Consider the following 19762-nt stretch of genomic DNA (forward strand, 5'->3'; position numbering starts at 1 on the left):
CGTCTGAAACTTGAGAAAATTAAAGTGAAATTCAAATTAAATTAATTTATTTAGTATTTGAATTGGTAAATTTTCATAAAAAATCAATGTTGAATCTATTTTTTTTTAAATGTACAAAATATCTTATTTTATGGCCAAATTTAATTGAAGAAATAATTTATTTAATCAAAGCTATTTATTTTTAAAAATTAAATTAAATATTTTTTATTTAACTAAATAAATTTGATTAAATTAAATTGACAAACCAATTAATAATTTTTGGTTTGGAGATATTATAAGTGCATCGGGTTTTATTTAGTGAAATCCCATAAAATTAATGTGCGATGAAATGATTTAGATAATTAAGAATGAATAAACATGAAAAAGTTTAGAGAATTAAGATTAAAAAAATTCAATACTATATGCCACATCGGATTTGGAGAGTAAAAGCGTCGTCTTATATATGTTTTATTTGTGAACATCTATAATTTTATGTATGTTTTTGCAAATAGGATATCAATGTGGGAATGATGATGAGTTAATGTATGAATAGGGATTGTTCATTTTATTTAGATTATAAGATTAATGTGAGAATGAGGATTTATCTCAAATTATTTTATATGACCAAATTTAATTGTATGTATTTATTTCATATACATGTTAGTATCATTTTATTTACTATTTTATATGACTAAATAAATTGAATATCATATTTATTTCAAATTCATCTAAGTATATGATTAGATTTAATTGAAGAACCTATTTATTTCGAAAACATCTATGATTTTATTTAGGTTCACAAATATTAAAATTTAATTACATTTTCTCAGATTTTGAATTTATGAAGTTAATATAAATTGAATGTGAAAACTATCGCAATTATAAAAAAGCATGAAAAAACTATATGTATTTGAAATACATATAAGTAGGAGTACTTCTTTATATAGATTCATTTTTTTGTCACCGAATTTCGTATAGCGGGACATTTTATGGAAAAAAAATTAAAAGTTCGAGATTTTTTAGGAAAAAATTAAAGTTCGGGACATTTTGTGGAAAATGCTGAAAGTTCAGGACATAAACCACTATCAATCCAATAAAATATAATACCTAAATTGTTATTTTATGTCAAATCAACTTAGTTTAATATTTATTTTTTCATCCACCGGAGCCCATTTTAAAAATATCAAATTCGTGTCTCAAATAACATCATTTACATAAAAATCTCTGTAAATTGTTTTCTTAAAACCCATATTTTACGGTGTCAGTTAATGCTTAACTCACAACTTATAGATAGGGTAATTAGTAACTATAGGCTTTCAAGAAAACACTATGAAATAAATGTAACTTATATGACTACTTCTTTTAGTAAGTTGTGTGACTTGAGATACGCTTACTGCATCGATTTTCCAGCTTCTTGTTTACAAATATTCCTGGCAAAATATATACCACATAGTAGTTCTAGAATATTATATAGTAACTGAAAGATAACTATTAATTGGAGATGAATGAATATAATTTCACATTTAAGTATGCTCACCCAAGCTTCACGAGATGATATAACTCAATTTTAGTCTTTCAAGTTTTAGAGATGATGCTTTGAATATAAATGGCACAAAATAATTTTTCCAAAATGTTCACTGAATTTTGTATGTTCCAAATAAAACAGTCCAATCAAAAGAGTTCCTTTACAGCCAAAGAAAGAAGTTTTTATTGAGGAATTTCAAACAAAATGATCATTGAAAAGTGGATTAAATAATTGAAATTTGATAATTCCTGAAGCATTGCATTGCTTTGATTTGGATGGAAGGTAATGGAAAGGAAACAATGTCAGAGAAAGCCCATCCAGGTAGGAATTTGAATGCCAACTCTCTTCAAGACATCAGCATAGACCTTCTTAGCCATTTCTACAACTTGTTCATGTCTCTATCACCATTCATTTTACACCTCTTTAAGCATGTTTTTTTTTCATTTACCTCTTTAAGCATGTTAATTCGTGGCCACGGCCACGATCAGTTTGAGAGTTAGAATATTCTTGTTCATCATTATCCACCGACCGTTACACACAACAGAGCTAATGTTTTCACTTCTCATGCAATGCACAAGGCTGGAAATGCTGCAAAGTAGTCTGCAAATCAGTAATAATACTCAACCTTGTATATCTAAACCTTTAATTCATACTTTTCCTGTGCGAATTATTGTAGATTGAGATTTATGAGCTCAACTTTTAGGGAATCTATAGAATCTTTCACTGGAATCAGTCAAACCAATCTGAACATGCATCATTGACAAAGAAGAAGGATTCACCACAATTAGGTCAGCATGCAAAATAAGATTCATATATAACATTCAACTTCAGCCAGAAATTAATTATCATTAGCTAAGTCTAATTGCAAGAGTTGACATACTTTTTTTCCAATCTCAATTAAATACAGTGCATTACATAAAAAAAACCTTCAAAAAGTTTTATGATACAATTAACTTTTTAAATCTTTATCAGTTATTTTAATAGTAACATATATACTTAAGCAAGTTATATCGATAACTAACTCATTACAGAACTTAATTACATAAAAATATATGAAAAATCATTTTGTAGTTCTATAACTAATTCATATCTAGTTGAATTTTTTTATACGAGGTTTTCTAGTGGCACTTCTATGCAGTTGAAAATTACTTAGAATGTGAGTGTATTACGAAAAACTTTATCTTATACATCTCAAACGCAAATTCTTTCAATTATTTCAAAAGAGTTGTGGCTGAAGTTTCTTATGGTAACATCAGTTTAAACGACACTATGGTGATGCAAGGCACCTAGGCTCACTGTTCGTATGAATGATAGTTATTAGGTTTAATAGTGATGAAAGTGGATTAATTTGAAAGTATTACTCATTCATCAACTATGATTATTGTTGTTCAAACATGGAAATATAAGCATTATTCATGTTAGATACCTGCTTTATCTTTTAACTTGATAATTTTCTGGATCATTTAGAATATACAGGATTCCAAGCTATCAAATATATCTAATCAATATCCATGTGACTATAAATAAGTAACAGTGAGATTCCTATTGTTTTTACTTTGATGTTCCGATAAATATATCACAGACAAAAAACAAAGATTCACAACTGTGGTGGCAGACTTTAGTTGTACTGTACATTAATAGGTAGATATATTACAAATTGAAAGCATTTAGGCATTTTGTCGAATAGTTGGTATGCAATAGCTAGCATATTCGAATAATAAACTCAGCACAATGAGAGTCCCTCACCAGCAGTCTCAAACTATACAACCAACAATTTAGTAGCAAGAACAGTTTCAACCATATGTCCAATTCTAAGTTATTTCTCCAAAAATTTATCATAGTAATAAATGAAAATCGAGTAAATTTTAGAGAACATACTCAAAAATCGAATATTGATGAACCAAAGGTGACCTGCGTTTGATTGTGCGTATATGCTCTGGATTGGAAACAAGTGTGGGGAGGTAAAAAGTAAATCTTTGAAATCATGATTTATAGTTGATGAATGATACAACCATGGATGAACGCCTCCCAAAATTGTGTCATCGATATTGAAAGAGATGGGCTGAATAAACGGTGATTGATGAAACTGATTGCGCGTATATTGATTGCTGTTGTGTATATTGATTGTCGGTTACAGATGGAGAACAGATTTGAAAGAGATACACGCTCGTAGGTCGGTTACACAATGAAACGAAGAGATTTCAAAGAGATACATTAGAATTCAAAGAGAGGAAAATAAAGACTATTGACAGCGCCACATAGGAAAGAGAATGGCTGTGGGCTCTCCAATATGTATTCCATTATTAGATTGATAGATACAACGTGTAAATATTTAGAAGAAAGTTCGCTTTGATTGACATTATAAAATTATAACATTATAAATAGGGTTAATGGCATGTAAATTACTAAACTATAGTCCAATTCTGGTCTGTGCACCATACTTCAAAGTGTATTATGAAAATTCCTACACTATTAATTTGATCTGATTTAGTTACTCCGGCCAATTTCCGACAAGGGTATTTTGGGTATTCTACATATGTGTCTATTTAAAGTTGTGCTGGAACCATGTTGGCGTCCATGTGTCATCCAACTGGATCAAAGCTACACATGGCGTCCATGTGTCTATTTCAGCCCAACACCCAACTTTTTCTCTCTCTAGTTAGCACGCCACCCCACTCACCACCATGGGCAGCTGCCTGGCACAAACTCCGCTGCGCCGCTGCCCAAAAATCCCAACTCCACGCTAATCAACGGCGGCAGCAAATTCCCGCCGTCCGTCTACGAAGAAACAATCAAAGAAGCCCTTTCCGAGACCCCGTCATCCCCAAACAACGATTACTGCACATTCCAAGATTCCATGAGAGTGACAGGATGCTCCACCAAAACGACCTCGCTGCAAAGAAGCCCTTCGACTACGGGGTCTCTCTTCTCTTATACGAAAAATTCACAAGTCATAAATTTTATTGCCTCAAGAACTCAAGGCAGCCAAGAACAGCAGATTTTGTACCAGCCGCACACCTCAACTTCCAAAGGTTCATTCTGTTTTTTTTTTGTATAATAGAGGTACCTCTTCATACATTCCTTTACGGGAAGTGAGTGTTGGGATGTTGAATGTGTTGGATTTGAAAAGTTGAGGACGACGGACTGTGGTTGAGATAACTTGGGGAAGAGAGACCTCGTCGTCTTTAGCCGGAGTACGGAGAGAACTTGGGGAAGAGGGGGGGGAGAAAGACCAGTGGCGGCGGTGAGCTGTTGTCGCTGGAGATCAGAGAGAAACATGGGAATCAGGGGTGTCGTGAGTAGAGGGAGGCGGCGGCGTCTTTGCCGTCGCCGAGGAAAGAGGCGGCGCTTCGTGGGGCGGCGCCTTCACCCAGATCTGAGAGTTGCAGGACAGAGGGTGTTCAGGCGGCGCCGCTGGTGTTGGGTGCGATTCAGAGAGGGAGAGAGTCGAGCGGACTCTGTTCATATGAGCGTCTCGCGCTTGGGGTTGAGTCGGGGAGTGAGTTGGTGGCGGCGGTTCGCCGCTGCTGCAGTCCCCGGAGAAGCGAGCCGAGAAGGAAGAGATGGAGAAGTGTGGACAACATGAACGTGAACTGAGAGAGAGAGAGAGAGAGAGAGAGAGAGAGATACTTGAGAGGCGACAGGGAGGAGAGCCGACGCCGTCCGGCCTCGCTGGAGATTGAGGGGCGGCGGCGATTGGTTGAGGAAGGAGGCATCTGAGAAGTGTGCGTGAGTGTTGAAGGAAGAGAGAGAGAGTAATGGAGGTATGGCTGAGATAACTGCAAATTAAATAAAAAACGACAACGTTTTTATTTAATAAAACGACTGTGTTTAGGATTAGGTCCGGCGTATCCATGTAGGATTTTCAGTTGTCCATGTCATCAATTTTTCGCCGGAAAATTTACGGGGTAGCTAAATCAGATCAAATTAATAGTTTAGGAATTTCCATAATACACTTTGAAGTAAAGTACACAGACCAGAATTGGACTATAGTTTAGTAATTTACATGCCATTAACCCTTATAAATACCATAAAAATCCTTTAAAAAAAAAATACAACCATAAAATTTTTAGGGTAAATATCATGAAAACCCCAAAACTATATCTATTTTATCAAAAATATCCTAAAACTTTTGAAATGTTCTCTAAACCTTCAAACTATCAAGTTTTTATCAAATATATCCCGCATCTATTTTTCGGTTACCAGAAACGTGATGTGGCTCGACGAATGTCACAATGTAATTTATATTATATTTTTTTTAAATGACATGGAAAAAACAACTGAAATAGTTTAGTGCCCCAAATTACCAACAAAGTAAAACTGTGTAAAGAAAAGAGTAATGTTGGATGCAATGTTATCAACAGAATGTTAATAACATTATAACCAACATGCAGCGGAAAGTAATAACACACAAGAATACTTTTTCCACGGATTATAAATAACCCGTGAGTGCCTCAAGGCTAAATTCACTATGTTGAATCAACAATACAAAGTACAGAATTGGATCTACTTGGAGATCTATCTTTACAGAATATCTGCCTAAGATAAACCAACCTATCTACTTTCAGTACTACAATGTTGATACAACACAGAACCCAAAAACAGCCGAATAACAAAAGTTAATCGGACAAAGCAAACAACCTGCTACGCTCCAATGTCCTTGCACTTCAAATCTTGCTCTCGACGTCCCGTCGATACAAAGATAGACTTTACAGATTGGTTGCCTAAGTCTACTTCGTCAAAGCAATCCTTGAAGAACCGGTGTCACGTTTGCAGCAGGAAAATGACGAGATGGCTGTGAGTGAATGTTAAGTCGTTGATTTTGCACTTCCAAAACGTGAGTATGAATGAGGCTTCTTGCTGCTTTTATAGACCTTCATGTCGTGATTAGTTTCCTCCACTTCCCACTTCCAGAAGCTTCCTATAACCGCCGTAATCCACCTCCGAAAACTGCCAGTCGACCAGTCTGGAATGTTGGTTGAGAGATCATGGGTCCTGAAAAATAGGAACTAACAGCCCACTACTTTGGACCATGATAAACCATCTTTCCACTTATTAAAAACGTGGTCAACAAGCATAAAACCTTTATTCCACAACCAAAGAATAAGAAAACGTGAAAGGAAGGTAAAGATTAAATATATACAATTACCAATGGAGAGTCAAAGTATGGAGTCAAGGCAGACTCCAGAATGTTGGTTGCAACCCAGAAATGTTGACACCATGAATGTTATCAACATTCCACCCAACATTGAAAACACGAATGTTATCAACATTCAATCCAACATTGTCGAAGTCAACATTGACTCTAACAACAACTTCGTTTCGTATCATATTCTATCGTGTTTATCCCTAATTATAGGTTATTAGCGTGAATTTCAAACACAATAGGAGTGAATTTTAAATTTCAGAGTGATTTTTTTTTTAATTATAAAGTACGAAACGATGTCATTTTTTCCATTGCATTTTAAAAAATAGAATATAAATTATATTGTGGCATTCGACGAGCCACATCACGTTTTTGGTGACCAAAAAATAGATGCGGATGTATGTATATCTATCTATATCTATATAAAAGTGGAACCAATATGCCTATACTATTTTCCCGCCCAAAGTGTAGCATTAATTTTAACCTTAATTTACACAATTCAATATTAATTTCAACATTTATTTACATAATTAATGCTGATTTTTATTTATACTAGCAAGTTCTATTTCTGATCTATTAAATTACGACTATAATTTGTTCTCATTTTCAATATAAATGCTCAATTGAATTAGCATTTATATTTATCTTAAAATATTGGATTTCATAAGAATTAATACTACAAAAGTATAATGATATTTTTTTGGTAAAAAATAATCTCTCATATACTCCCTCCGTCCCGCGAGTCTTGACACGTTTGGGTTCGGCACGAGAATTAAGGAGTTGTAGATTAGTGTTTTAAGTGTGTAATTAATAAAGTATAAAATTGATAAAGTAGGAGAGAGAAGGAAATAAAAGTGATAAAGTAGGAGAGATAATATAATAAAGGTGATAAAGTAGGAGGGAGAAGGTAATAATTATTGCCAAAAAGGAAACGTGTCAAGATTCGTGGGACGGCCCAAAAAGGAAAACGTGTCAAGATTCGTGGGACGGAGGGAGTAATACACTAATAACATTAGGTTCTTTAACCACATTAATTTATTCTAAACTTAATAATTATAGTCAAAATATATAAAAAAATGTTTTTTTGTAAAATGATTATATGGATAGGAAGTTAGTTGAAAATATGTTCAGTGAGACATAAATAAAATTAAAAAATATTTAATTATTTATATAAGTTAAAAGATTAAAAAAAAATAAAAAATCAATTTCACCCTAAAATTGAAAGCGATGACATGGAAAAAAATAGTTAAGATGGAGTATTTTTTTAGGTAATATGCATTTTCTTCATGAAATTAGATGATAATTGTTAAATTGTTTAGATTTTGAAACAAAATAATCAGCAACACTAATTTGTCATTTATAAAAATAGGTAAACAATTAATCAGAACACAAAAACTTAGGTGCTATTGGGTGCACTGTAGAATCGGGTTATACCCGCACTCAGACTTTAACCTGCATCTTGATTCAAATAATGTAAATGACACTATTCAGTTATAAAAATGTCATTGCCTATAATTAACATTATTCAGTTATACAAATTACACTATAACATTTTGAAACATTATAGTGTCATTTACAATTTTATGATGTCAATGACAGGAAGTGTCATTTATATTTATGAATAGTGTCAATTATTGTCACAGCCCGCCCTAACTATGGATAGTTAGGCCGAGTGATCCACGACTAGGGATGGGGTTAAAGAAGAAGGGGAAGAAAAGGGGCGTCATTTATAGCCGTAAAACTTACTCATCTTAATAAAACTCGTCATTTTTATTCATTAATACTCAATTGAAAACAGTCTATGAAAGACAGCATAAAACTTAATTAATATCATTAATCAAGTTATACATCGTATGAAACCATTCTCTTAAGACTCAAAGTATGACATAACATACTATAACATCAACAACATCTTGCAGCGGAAAGTAGCTAGACATATGTATGAAGACATATTCTAGACAGGTTAACTATTTATTAACAACCCTGGAGACTCCGCTCATTGCAGCACCATCATCACATCAGCTCAACCTGCACATTTAGAAAACATATGCAGGGCTGAGTACAAAAGCACTCAGTGGGCACATATGCCTAGGTATAAAAATACATGCTTCAAAACTATGAATTGTCATGCCATCATAATCAGTACAGCAAGGGAGTTTTTCGCTAAAAAGGCCCAAGCTTACTAAGTTCATTTGTGATTCTTAAAGTTCGTCTGATCAGACTAAGTTCTTTTGTAATCTATCATATCTGAAACTGTGTGCCGGAGAGGTGGCCACCTCTCACGGTCACTTGACCGGCCAACCCGCTAGATGACTCACGGTCACTGGTGTACACTAGCCCTGGCAGGATAGCTATCAACTGCTCAGGACCCGAATTCGATTGCATCATTGGCAAAGCCAAAGCAGATAGATATCATACTAAAATTTAAACATTTTATGGCAAGACAATACTTGAAATAACTTTAACTCAAATATTTTGTAACGAAATAACTTGCTCAAATGTAACATTAAACTCATTTGATAGATATATAAAACTGAAATTAACAGTTAAATCATCTCATGCATTCATTCGTATAAGAGGCCTACGACACGCAGGGGATCTCTATATACGTATAGTAAAAGTAATGCCCACCTCGTTGTGTCTCTGTATCAATGAGTAACGTCACTCTCTCCCTCAAGTCGTTACTTCCCAAAAAGGACCTTCATCGTTATGAAGAATTGGTGAGAAGTTATAAAAGAAACCTCGATTAATAATCTAATCTCTTTTATGAAACATTAGTATCTCTAATGTTCATCTCTCTTGATTGTTAATCAATATAACAATTATTATCTCTCGTCATTACTCATTAATTATAACATCCTTATGTTATAATTAACAGCACTTCAATTAAAAGAAATATTTAACACATCGAAAAGTCCACTTTCTTAGCAGATCTATTCGCTCTCATCTCGTCTAATTAACCAATTAGAAAGTTAAACTTTCCATTAGGCATGTATTTGAGTCACGGGTCAACAAGAATTGACTATGCTCAAATCCTAATTTCACTAAAAATTTCGGCATGACCCATTCATATATAATGTCAGCCACGAGATTTCATCGCGTGAATCTCACTACGTGAACTCGTCTCTCGACTCAAAACTTAACATCTTGACATCTTTTCAACGCAAACCAAACAATTCAAAATCATCAAAACTCTTTATCAGTAAACTATCATTTATACTCGACACCAATTGTTCGAGTGTCAGATACCAACATTTATGTGCGTTAATCATAACTCTCACAACTCACACCATTTAGTCATATCGTATCATCCATCAAAACAAATATAATCAAGTTGTTTTCTAGAAAGTTTTGCTGTTTTTGTGTCATCTTTAAGAATTCATAACAACCAACTCAATCATCATAAACTCTCATACCAATTGATCTCAAAACCTTCATGAAGTGTAGTTCACTCTAAAAATGGTAGTTAACCAAAAAGGTTAAAGGTTTTTGGAGATATTGCTCTTTTAGTGCAGGCTGTCAAAGATTGACAGTTTCTGCCAATTTTGTTTAGGCCATTAGAAACCAAGGCAAACCTTAATAAAATTCCATCAAATTTAATCATCCAAAACTAAAGGTATCCTTGAAGATTTGGTTAAAATTTCACAAGAGAAAACGTTCATATGATCTGCCAAATAAACAATGAAACTCATACACTTTTACTGTTGGACAAATATGACAGCAGAACAGGGCATTTTTGAAATAATAAACTGCTCTATTTCAGAGGTCATAAAAATCGAAATCTTATGTTTTCAGAAAAGTATTGAAGTCTAGTTTCGTTTAAAAAAAACGGTGATGCAAAATCCTTCATGGATTAATAGATATAAACGTTTTTGTGAAGTCTACCAACAGTTGACAGATTCTGTCAAGGGTTTTTCAAAATATCTTTAAAATAGCAAACATCATCCAAAAGACATGAAATTTTGCAGCGACGAAATACACATATCATAGATAAACATACTAAAATTTCAGAGCCATCAAGCAATGAAAACTCATCGAAACATAAGCTTGAATCTGCTGTAAAATTTTGACAGAATTCCAGTTTTAATTTCGTTCAACAATTATCATCCATAAATTGTAAATCAATTAGCATGCTCATGTGATATCGTAGAACACATATACGCAATAATATTCATTATGCAACGTCCCAAACTTCACGAATTTAAATAATCATACTCTAAAAACTTATACAATTTTCATGCTTGGAAAAATACGAATTTAATATATATCGATTCTAGCATACCCCTAAGCACAAATATCAAGTCAAAACGATCAAACAAAAATCGAAAGACAAGCTAATATGTGAAAAACGGGGCTGCCCTCATGGGTTTCATAGCTACGGTTCGTTCCGTTCTTACTCCCTTCATTAAACATGCTCAACATCTACCCAAGAACAACATACTAAAATTTCACGACGATCCGACGTCGTTTCAAAATAAAGTCGAGAATCGACGTTTTTCGACGTCGACGAAAATCGAAAAGAAAACCATCAAAACGTAGGTAGAGATCTTACCTACTTAGATACGTGATCGAAAAGATGATCGGCGCTCGTCTCGGTGCTCAAATCGGAGGTCAAAAGCTCCGTCCAAGCTTAAATGGAAAATGGCGTGTGTAGTGTGTGTTTTAGGTGTTGTGTGTGTGAATATGTGAGTTGTGTGTGTGGTGTGGGCTGATATAGCGTGAGTTAGGTGAGATAGAGGGATAGTGGGCAGTTGGGGGGTGGTTAGGGGTAGGGTAGGTTAGATATTTAGGATATTAACCCGTTAGTCGTTAAATATCTCGTTTCATCTCGTTTTAACGACTAACTACCCATATTATTCGTTACTCGCCCTCTCAACCTCTACTCACTTTCATTACACTCGTAATTCTATATAAATATAGAAAATACAAGCTCGTTCTCGAAATTCTGATAAACGAGCTCGGTTCGTTTATCGAGAAATCCCGGTTTACTATTCACTCGTCGTCCAAAAATAAAAACTTTCATTATTGGACTCGTATCGAAAAACTAAGAATATTTCTCGACGACGTGCACGTAAGATTTTGAAAGTCGACAAAAAGACGAAATAGCCGTACTTTACTATTCATCGTCAAAAAGTCAAAATTTTCAAAAACGTCTTAACGGACTCAGATTTCACTTCCGAGTTCACCGTTCTCATTCAAATAATTATCTAGAATTATTCAAATACTCAAACTCAAATACGGATATAAAATCCCACATCATCCTCACATCATCAAAAGAACATCTCAACATCTTTAAAATATAACAACAAAACTTCATATAACTCTTCATCTCTTTACAAAGTAAATCAAACAAGGGATCTATACCCTAATTACTCAAACTTAAGCAATTAAACACGTCATCAAAAGCCCGGGTGTTACAATTATACACAATGTCATTTACAATATTATAATGTCAATTATACGCGGTGTCATTTGTATAACCGACTATAGTCAATTACAGACACTGTCATTTGTATAACTGAATAGTGTCATTTACAAAGTTTGAATCAGGAAGCGGGTTTGTCTTTGAGCGCGGGTCAGAGTTTGAACGCGAGTGCAACCGTCTAATCATAAAGCTACATTTATATATAAAAGTAGATCATGTGTTCATTGAAAAAATTGTAAATACATTATTTTTTAATGGCTATGATAAAATCAACAACAAAATATGTTTAATTTTATGGATTTCAATGATAAATTATTGTTTGCATAATTATTATTAAATTTTAAAATAAGTGTATAAAATAAATGATGTGTACATAATAGTGAAGCTTAATAAATATGATCGCAACTCATCGTTTAGTTAATTTCTCTTTAAACATTTTTTAGACAATTTCACTTCAAACTATTGATATAGTATATGATTGGTGATTTCATGTCACTTACAAAGATATATTCCTAATTTACACCACTTAAAAAAAAAATATTAACTCATCACAATTACATTATTTTTATATAATATATAATTTAATAATAATATAAAATAAAAAATATACTCCCTCCGTCCGCCAAAAGTATTCCACTTTGGCTGGGCACGGAGTTTAATAAAATGTTTGATGATATTGATGTAGTGGAGAAAGGGTCCCACCACTTAATGAGATGTGTGGTTGAGATTGAATTTGGGGTGGGTTTTTTGTAAATAAAGAGTGTTTGTAAGGATAAAATATAAAGGTGGATGGTGGGACCATGGCTTAAAAAGGAAAGTGAAATACTTTTTGCGGACGCCAAATATAGTAATTGTGGAATACTTTTGGCGGACGGAGGGAGTAATAGTTTGTAGTGACCCGCTCTTTTTATTGTATTTTAAATACAATATCGCGATAATAAAATCGCATCCTTCAGTAAATGGAATCCAGATGACAGTTTATTAGAATTCAGCTTATGATCCTGATTTAATTATCAGACGAAGTTATTATTTTTAGCTTTATGCTTTTGTATCGCGTGAGTAAATCGCGATGAGAATTATCGAGCCATTCAGTAATTATTATTCCAAGTTATAACTGACTTAGCGAAGTCATGTTATTTACTAATTGAAAGCAGATGCTGTTATATTTTATTAGTGTCACTAAGAGTCTTGGAATTATTTCCAACTTTGCAGATTAAATCCCCGGATTTAATTTAAGTTATTTTACAGTTTATCGAGATTAGCAGACATGAAAGCAGTTATTAAACGAATACAGAAACGCGATGTTTAGGAACTCGAACCAGTATTTATTTACAGTTCACGGACTACAGTTTAGTTCACAGATTGGGGAAATTCATAGTATTTTACAAGTTGGGACTTACATGGCCCACCTCTCAAGTTTGGAACACAAAAGTCAATGAGAGAGAAAGGTAAAAATGGAGTGCAGAAGCATCAGCAGGAGCATCAGCCGACCACCCCCTGCACTTCCATCTCATCCACCTTCAGCAAAAGCTTCCAGCCACCTTCCATGGCTGCCCGGTTCCCTCCAGCCTCTACCTCCAGCCACCCTATGCCTGCTCATCCTCCTAGCATACTCAAGTATGCAGCAACAAACCCTTCTATTAATACCAACCCAGCCAGCAAATGTTTTTGTTCACTCTCGGTTCTTTTCAGCGGAAACTTGAAGAACAGCCCCCTTCCTGCCAAAGCTCTCAAGGTAAAGCTTGGCTTCAATAATTTCCTCTCTTTTCATCAAAGTTCACCTGCATTAACAGGAGGATCAATTCATTTCAATTATCTCACAATCTATTCAACTCCAACAGCCACCCATCAGCTCGAAAACATTCAAGGTATTCTACTATCTTGAATAATCAATTCAGTTCACATCCATGCTTAGCATAATCACAGTTCATCTATACGAAATAGCCAAGATATGTTGCACAATAGAGAGTTACTTTACAACAGAAGGAATTATATGTTTCACTTTCACTGCACTCTAGAATAAGCATTTACGAGAACTCACGACCTCAAAGACTAAGACTTTGAATCGATTTGAGAAAGTTAGACTTAGCTTTAGGGAGAAGGGCCGACTGCCCAAGGAAACGGCGAACCCCAACTGCCGGAACGGAGGGAGAAGACGGCGGACTCTCGTTGTCTCGCCCACATCAGAATAGCCACGACGCCGGCCGTAGAAAGATGACGCCGACCGGTTTTGAGCAGCAGGAGCCGATCGTATTTTGGGGGAGAACACCCGGTTTGAAACTTCAGGGGTGGGCTGGGGTTTTCGATTCCCTTTCACGATAGGGACGAAGAGAGAGAGGGAGATGAACGGCGCTATTTCCAGGAGGCGACCGCTCGCCGGATTCCAGACGGGTGTGACAGCAGCGACGACATTTCAGATTCAGGGCTCGTTCCTGAACACCACGGAGAAGAAAGAGGACGGCGTCGAAGTCGATCGGAGCCGACGGCCGCTGAACGGCCGAAGAAGAGGAAGCCGGCCGATTTTGGGAAGGGCCGATTGAGCGTCGATTTTGAGGAGGAGCGAGCGGCTCCTTGAGAAAGACTAGAGAGAGAAAGACAAGTTTCAGCTTTGAGAAGAGAGAGACCGTGAGATTGTAGTGGAAGAAGTGGGCTTTGTTTCATTTGGATTTCTCTTTTAATTTTATTTTGGGCCGAACTATTGGGCCCCTATTTTAATTGATTTTGGGCTTTTCTTTTAATTGTAAGTTTGAGCTTTATGTTTATTTCATTTGCTTGGGCTTTCACTTCTATTTCGAACTGGGCCAGTATTTATTCATTTTGGGCCTCAACTTTTGATTGTTTTGGGCCACTCCCATTATAATTAAGTTTGGGCTTTAATTGTTTTAAAAAGAATTGGGCTGAGATATATATATTTATATATTGATAGACTTTCATTTCCAAATTCCGTATGTATTGTTGGGCCGATTTATTGTTTCACTTGAGCCGATTTATTGTTTATTGGACTATAAATTATCCTTCAAGCCCAAATAATCTAAAATAGACTGTTGTCGTTTATTTCATAAAAGCCACTTGTTTATTTAATCAATCGGCTACTTTATTTTGAGCCATTAATTGATTGAAGTTACATTAGTAATTATATTCTACAGTCAGGCCCGATAAATTCTTACGGGGTTACTTATGGGATGAATCGAGTCAGTTCCTTCTACTTAGCGAATACAAGAGCGAGATTATTTACTTTACGAATTTAGAATGTTCCGATGGGGAAGGAAGAGTTACAGATTTATTCGACCGCGATAGATGAGAGTAAACTAAATCTTTTAGCAAGGATTAACAATAGAAATTCCCGACTATCGCTCAGATGATTAGTTCATGCATACCAGTTTCATGCATGGTTATTTATGCATTCTCATTCTGAGAATTTTTCCCGAGTAAGTATCTTATGCTTTTCTCAAAATCAAGGTCGAGATCGAGAATAACCGACAATCAAGGAATCACCGAATCACCAAGATCTCAAATCAGGTGGGTTTATTTTCAGATATATCAAACCAGTTTAATGTTACTTTCAAGCAAGTTATTTCATTATTGAATCTATGAACGAACAGAAATTTCAGTATCTCAGTTATTGTCTTGCCATAAAATGTTTCAGTTTAGTATGATATCTATCTGATGAGGCAATGCCAGTTAAGTAATCGAATTCGGGTCCTGAGCAGTTGATAGCTATCCTGCCAGGGCTAGTGTACACTCAGGGCCGTGAGTCATCTATCGGGTTGGCCGGTCAGGTGTCCGTGAGAGGTGGCCACCTCTCCGGCACACAAGCTTCAGATATGATAAAATACAAGAGAACTTAGACTGATCAGTCGATCTTTAAGAATCACAAAAGAATTTAGTAAGCTTGGGCTTATTTCATGAAAACTCCCTTGCTGTACTGTTAAGATGGCATGACAATCTATGTTTTCTATGCAAGTTTCTATAGGCATATGTACCCACTGAGTACTTTTGTACTCAGCCCTGCATGTATTTCTAAATGTGCAGGTTGAGCAGTAGCCGGTGGTGATGAAGTGACGAGCAGGAAATCCCTTTTGTCTGAAGTTATATGTATTAAAGAACTCTTGAGTACATGTCTTCATACATGTAATCAGAACCTTCTTCCGCTGCGTACTCAAAAGAATTTCATATTTTTTTTGGCTAAGTCGGAGCTACCCGAACTTACTAGTTTGACTAAGTCATCACGACTCTAACCCCGTTGTAAATGTTCCCTTCGTTGTTAATATTTAAGTATGTTTCTTTGTTGTTTATTTTTATTTGTTCATTCCCTTTCTATCCCGCTTTTTATCTCCAACCCTTGGTCACGGTTTCCCGGCTTAATTATCCATAATTAAGTCCGGTCGTGACATAATTTTTTTAAAGAAAAAAATAAAAATTATAATATCTAAAAAAATATAATACTCGTGCATCGCACGGGCAAAATACTAGTTTGATAAAAACCTGATAACTTGAGGGTTTAGAGAACATTTTGAAAATTTCAGGATATTTTTTATAAAACGGATATACTTCAGAGATTTTCATGATATTTATCCAAAATCTCAATGTGACATCTTTCATAGTTGAATTTATTGCCATTTTTTCTTCCCTTTCTTTGTGGTTTAGCGTCAAAGTAAATAAATAAAACAAGGAAAGCAATAATACAATCAAAATAAAAAATACTCCATTCGTCTCACATAAAATATGAACATTTGTAACTTGTAAGTGACACGGATTTTAATAAATATTAGGAAAAATGTATTGTGAGTGAAAAATGGGTCCCACTTTATGAAAAGTAGAATTAAAGTAAAAAGGGTTGTGGTGGAGTAGTGTACCAAAATAAAAATGATCATATTTTTGTGAGACACCCAAAAATGACAAAATATTCATATTTTTATGAGACGACAAGAGTAATGAGATCAGAATCAATCTATTTTCTCAAATTGGGTGAACAAAATCTAATTGGATTTACGGTTTTTGGGTTCTATAGATATTTCTTATTCCGTTTACTTTTGTGAAAAAAGAGAAAAATATATATTTTTATTATTTTTACACTATTTCCACATATTTATTATGATGACAATTTTTTTCGGACATAGTAGAATATTTTATCGAATAACTCATTTTCACTCAGTTTATCTTCAATGTTGAATAATACTTACTATTTTTGGATAGTGGTGTAAAAATATTTTCCAACATTTTAAATTTTTTTTTCCTCTTTACAAAAATATTTTCTTATCTTTTACTCCCTCCGTCCACTAATTGTTGGCCTAGAAGGCAAAACACGGATTTTAAGAAAAAGTATAGTGAGTGGAGAAAGGGACCTACAAAATATATTGTTTATTAGTTGAGTGGAGAAAGGGACCCACAAAGTGTATTGTTTATTAGTTGAGTGGAGAAAAAATGTATTGTTTATTGGGACCCACCAATTAAAAAATTATAAAGAGTTACTATAAATGGGTATGACATAAATTGGTGGACGGACCAACAAGGAAAGTAGGCCAACAATTAGTGGACGGAGGGAGAATTATTTATCTTTTTCTAATAAAAATTTTACAACAAAAATAAATACACCCTAAGTAAAATTTGTATGTATTAAACCTTTTATACAAAAGTATTGCTAAAATATTAGATATATATTCTCTCTGTTCCAAAAAAAATTACTTTTCCATCCCTCGAATAAATTTCTATTTATTTTAAAATATTAGCTTACCATTAATGCTACTTCATTTATTTTTACTTTGCACTTTTTCAGCACTAAAAAATAGAAAATGCTATAATAATCGAATTATAAAATCCTACTATTACTTTTTAGATAAATTAATAATATTAAATAAAAAAAATATAAAGGTCATGTCACGTAGAAGCCATTTAGGCATTAAATCCTAGCACTTTTTATTCTAAGATTGGTGGTTCAGTTCACGGTCTTACTCTTATACCTTGTCGATCTCCTAAAGTTCCTTCAACCTAAATAAAGCAAGTTATTGCTAAACTTTTGAAAGAATTTTCCCTGAATTTCATTCTCAGGTACGCGGTTCTTTATCAGAATCCACTTATTTCTTCGATTATGTTTACTTGTTCGTCCACTCTCCTCTTAATTAGTGTATACTCCACTAAATTGGCACGTCATTTGGAACGCCTATCGCGTTATTCATTTTGTTTTCTGCTAATTGGGTTTCGATTAGTCAGTTTGGGAAATTTAAAATTTGGTTTGCCGGTTACGTAGCTCTCAGAACTAATTTTCAAAGATTGGATTTTTATTTCTGTTGGGGAAAGATATTCAGAATGGAGCGAATCAATTATTTCTGCCTTGAATGTTATAAATGCATGTGAAGTTTAACTTAATTCATATGTTGAGAACTATGATCACAAAGGGCATATTGTGTGGAGGTGAAAAGAAGTTGGAAGTTATTCTTGTAAAGGGATGTTTATTTAGTGTTTAAACTTTTACTTGCTACGCCTATGATGCGTTTGATGTTATGATCAACAATGGCAGCCGGTTATTGTTCTGTACTGTTCTTACTTCTTGTTGATCTAATGCCCGTTGAGTCGTTGACAATCTAGACATCGTATAGTGAGGCCCAGTGCTGTTGATTATTGTCACTGTGATTACTCGGCCAATGCCCTTTAAAGGATAAAGTTTATAAATACAGTTTTTTTATTCCCTCATAAGCACAATATCGTGTTCTTCATATTGCAGGTGAAGGTTTAGGGTTGGGGATTGGGGTCAGGAGGCTCATTTTTAGTGGGCCGATATACGTATGCTGTCTTATTTTCCGAATGTAAGATTGAAGCTAAAAACCTAATAGGTGTGCTAGATTTTCGTTTCTTGAGGTCTTGTTGATTTGGAAAATAGTGGAAATGCAGTTAATTTCGCCTTCTTCCATGGAGAGTTCCGATGATGAGAAAGATGGTAATGCTGAAGCTTCTCTTCCGAAGGAATTAGGTCACTCCTCGGAATCTAAGCAATCAAAATTTGTGGATGATATACTTAAGGGATCAAATGAGAGTTGCTTGGAGAATTTTCGGATGGATAAACACACGTTCTTTAAATTGTGCGATTTGCTACGTACTAGAGGCCTACTGCGTCATACAAATCGGATCAAGATTGAGGAGCAGTTAGCAATATTTATGTTTATAGTTGGGCATAATCTACGGACTCGAGCAGTTCAGGAGCTATTCAGATACTCAGGCGAAACCATCAGTCGTCATTTCAACAATGTCCTGACTGCAATTACGACTATTTCATTAGATTTCTTCCAGCCTCCAAAATCCGATGTTCCACCAGCAATTCGAGTAGATCCACAATTTTATCCTTATTTTCTGGTGAGGAAGTGACATCTAGACTTGGATATTGTTTTGTTCATTCATTTTTTATTTTCCATTGTGGCTGAAATGCACCATTCTTTTATGCCATGATTTTCAATAAGAATTGTGTTGGAGCAGTTGACGGCATACATTTCCCAGTGACAGTAGGTGTCGATGAACAAGGGCCTTTCCGAAACAAGAAAGGTTTTCTTTCACAGAATGTGTTAGCAGCATGCTCGTTTGACATGAAGTTTCATTATGTTCTTGCTGGTTGGGAAGGCTCCGCCCCAGATATGCGAGTTCTAAGTTCAGCTCTAACTAGGCGTAACAAGCTGGCAGTACCCGATGGTATGTTCGG

The 19762-nt window shown here is 34.7% G+C and overlaps 1 protein-coding gene and 1 long non-coding RNA gene across 3 annotated transcripts; one reads left to right on the top strand and one right to left on the bottom strand.

The window, feature by feature from the left end:
• Window positions 1-8375: 8375 nt before the first annotated feature.
• Window positions 8376-11753, bottom strand: LOC131012276 (uncharacterized). The gene is made up of 3 exons (XR_009097258.1): window positions 11203-11753; window positions 9282-9349; window positions 8376-8678 (listed from the first exon to the last, which is right to left on the bottom strand). It is a non-coding gene; the product is annotated as an uncharacterized LOC131012276 (long non-coding RNA).
• A 6241-nt stretch (window positions 11754-17994) lies between these two features.
• On the top strand, window positions 17995-19742 carry LOC131012283 (uncharacterized). Of its 2 annotated transcripts, none has more exons than XM_057940205.1 (4): window positions 17995-18123; window positions 18797-18878; window positions 18964-19422; window positions 19543-19742. In XM_057940205.1, exons 2-4 carry the CDS (start codon window positions 18858-18860, stop codon window positions 19564-19566), a joined length of 504 nt encoding a protein of 167 aa, XP_057796188.1. In that variant the 5' UTR covers window positions 17995-18123; window positions 18797-18857; the 3' UTR covers window positions 19567-19742. The 2 variants fall into 2 exon arrangements, with proteins under 2 accessions (XP_057796188.1, XP_057796189.1); XM_057940206.1 differs by having other exon boundaries at window positions 19564-19702.
• The last annotated feature ends 20 nt before the right edge of the window (window positions 19743-19762 follow it).

Source organism: Salvia miltiorrhiza, chromosome 2 (assembly GCF_028751815.1).
Source record: "Salvia miltiorrhiza cultivar Shanhuang (shh) chromosome 2, IMPLAD_Smil_shh, whole genome shotgun sequence".
In the NCBI taxonomy this organism is placed as follows: Eukaryota; Viridiplantae; Streptophyta; class Magnoliopsida; order Lamiales; family Lamiaceae; genus Salvia; species Salvia miltiorrhiza.

Excerpts from the sequence above, each read along its gene's own strand:
- LOC131012283 (XM_057940205.1), top strand. The coding sequence starts at position 18,858 with ATGCTGTCTTATTTTCCGAAT. Across the intron at positions 18,879-18,963 it reads TGCTGTCTTATTTTCCGAAT|TTAATTTCGCCTTCTTCCAT; the intron begins GTAAGATTGAAG and ends GTGGAAATGCAG. Across the intron at positions 19,423-19,542 it reads AATTTTATCCTTATTTTCTG|TTGACGGCATACATTTCCCA; the intron begins GTGAGGAAGTGA and ends GTGTTGGAGCAG.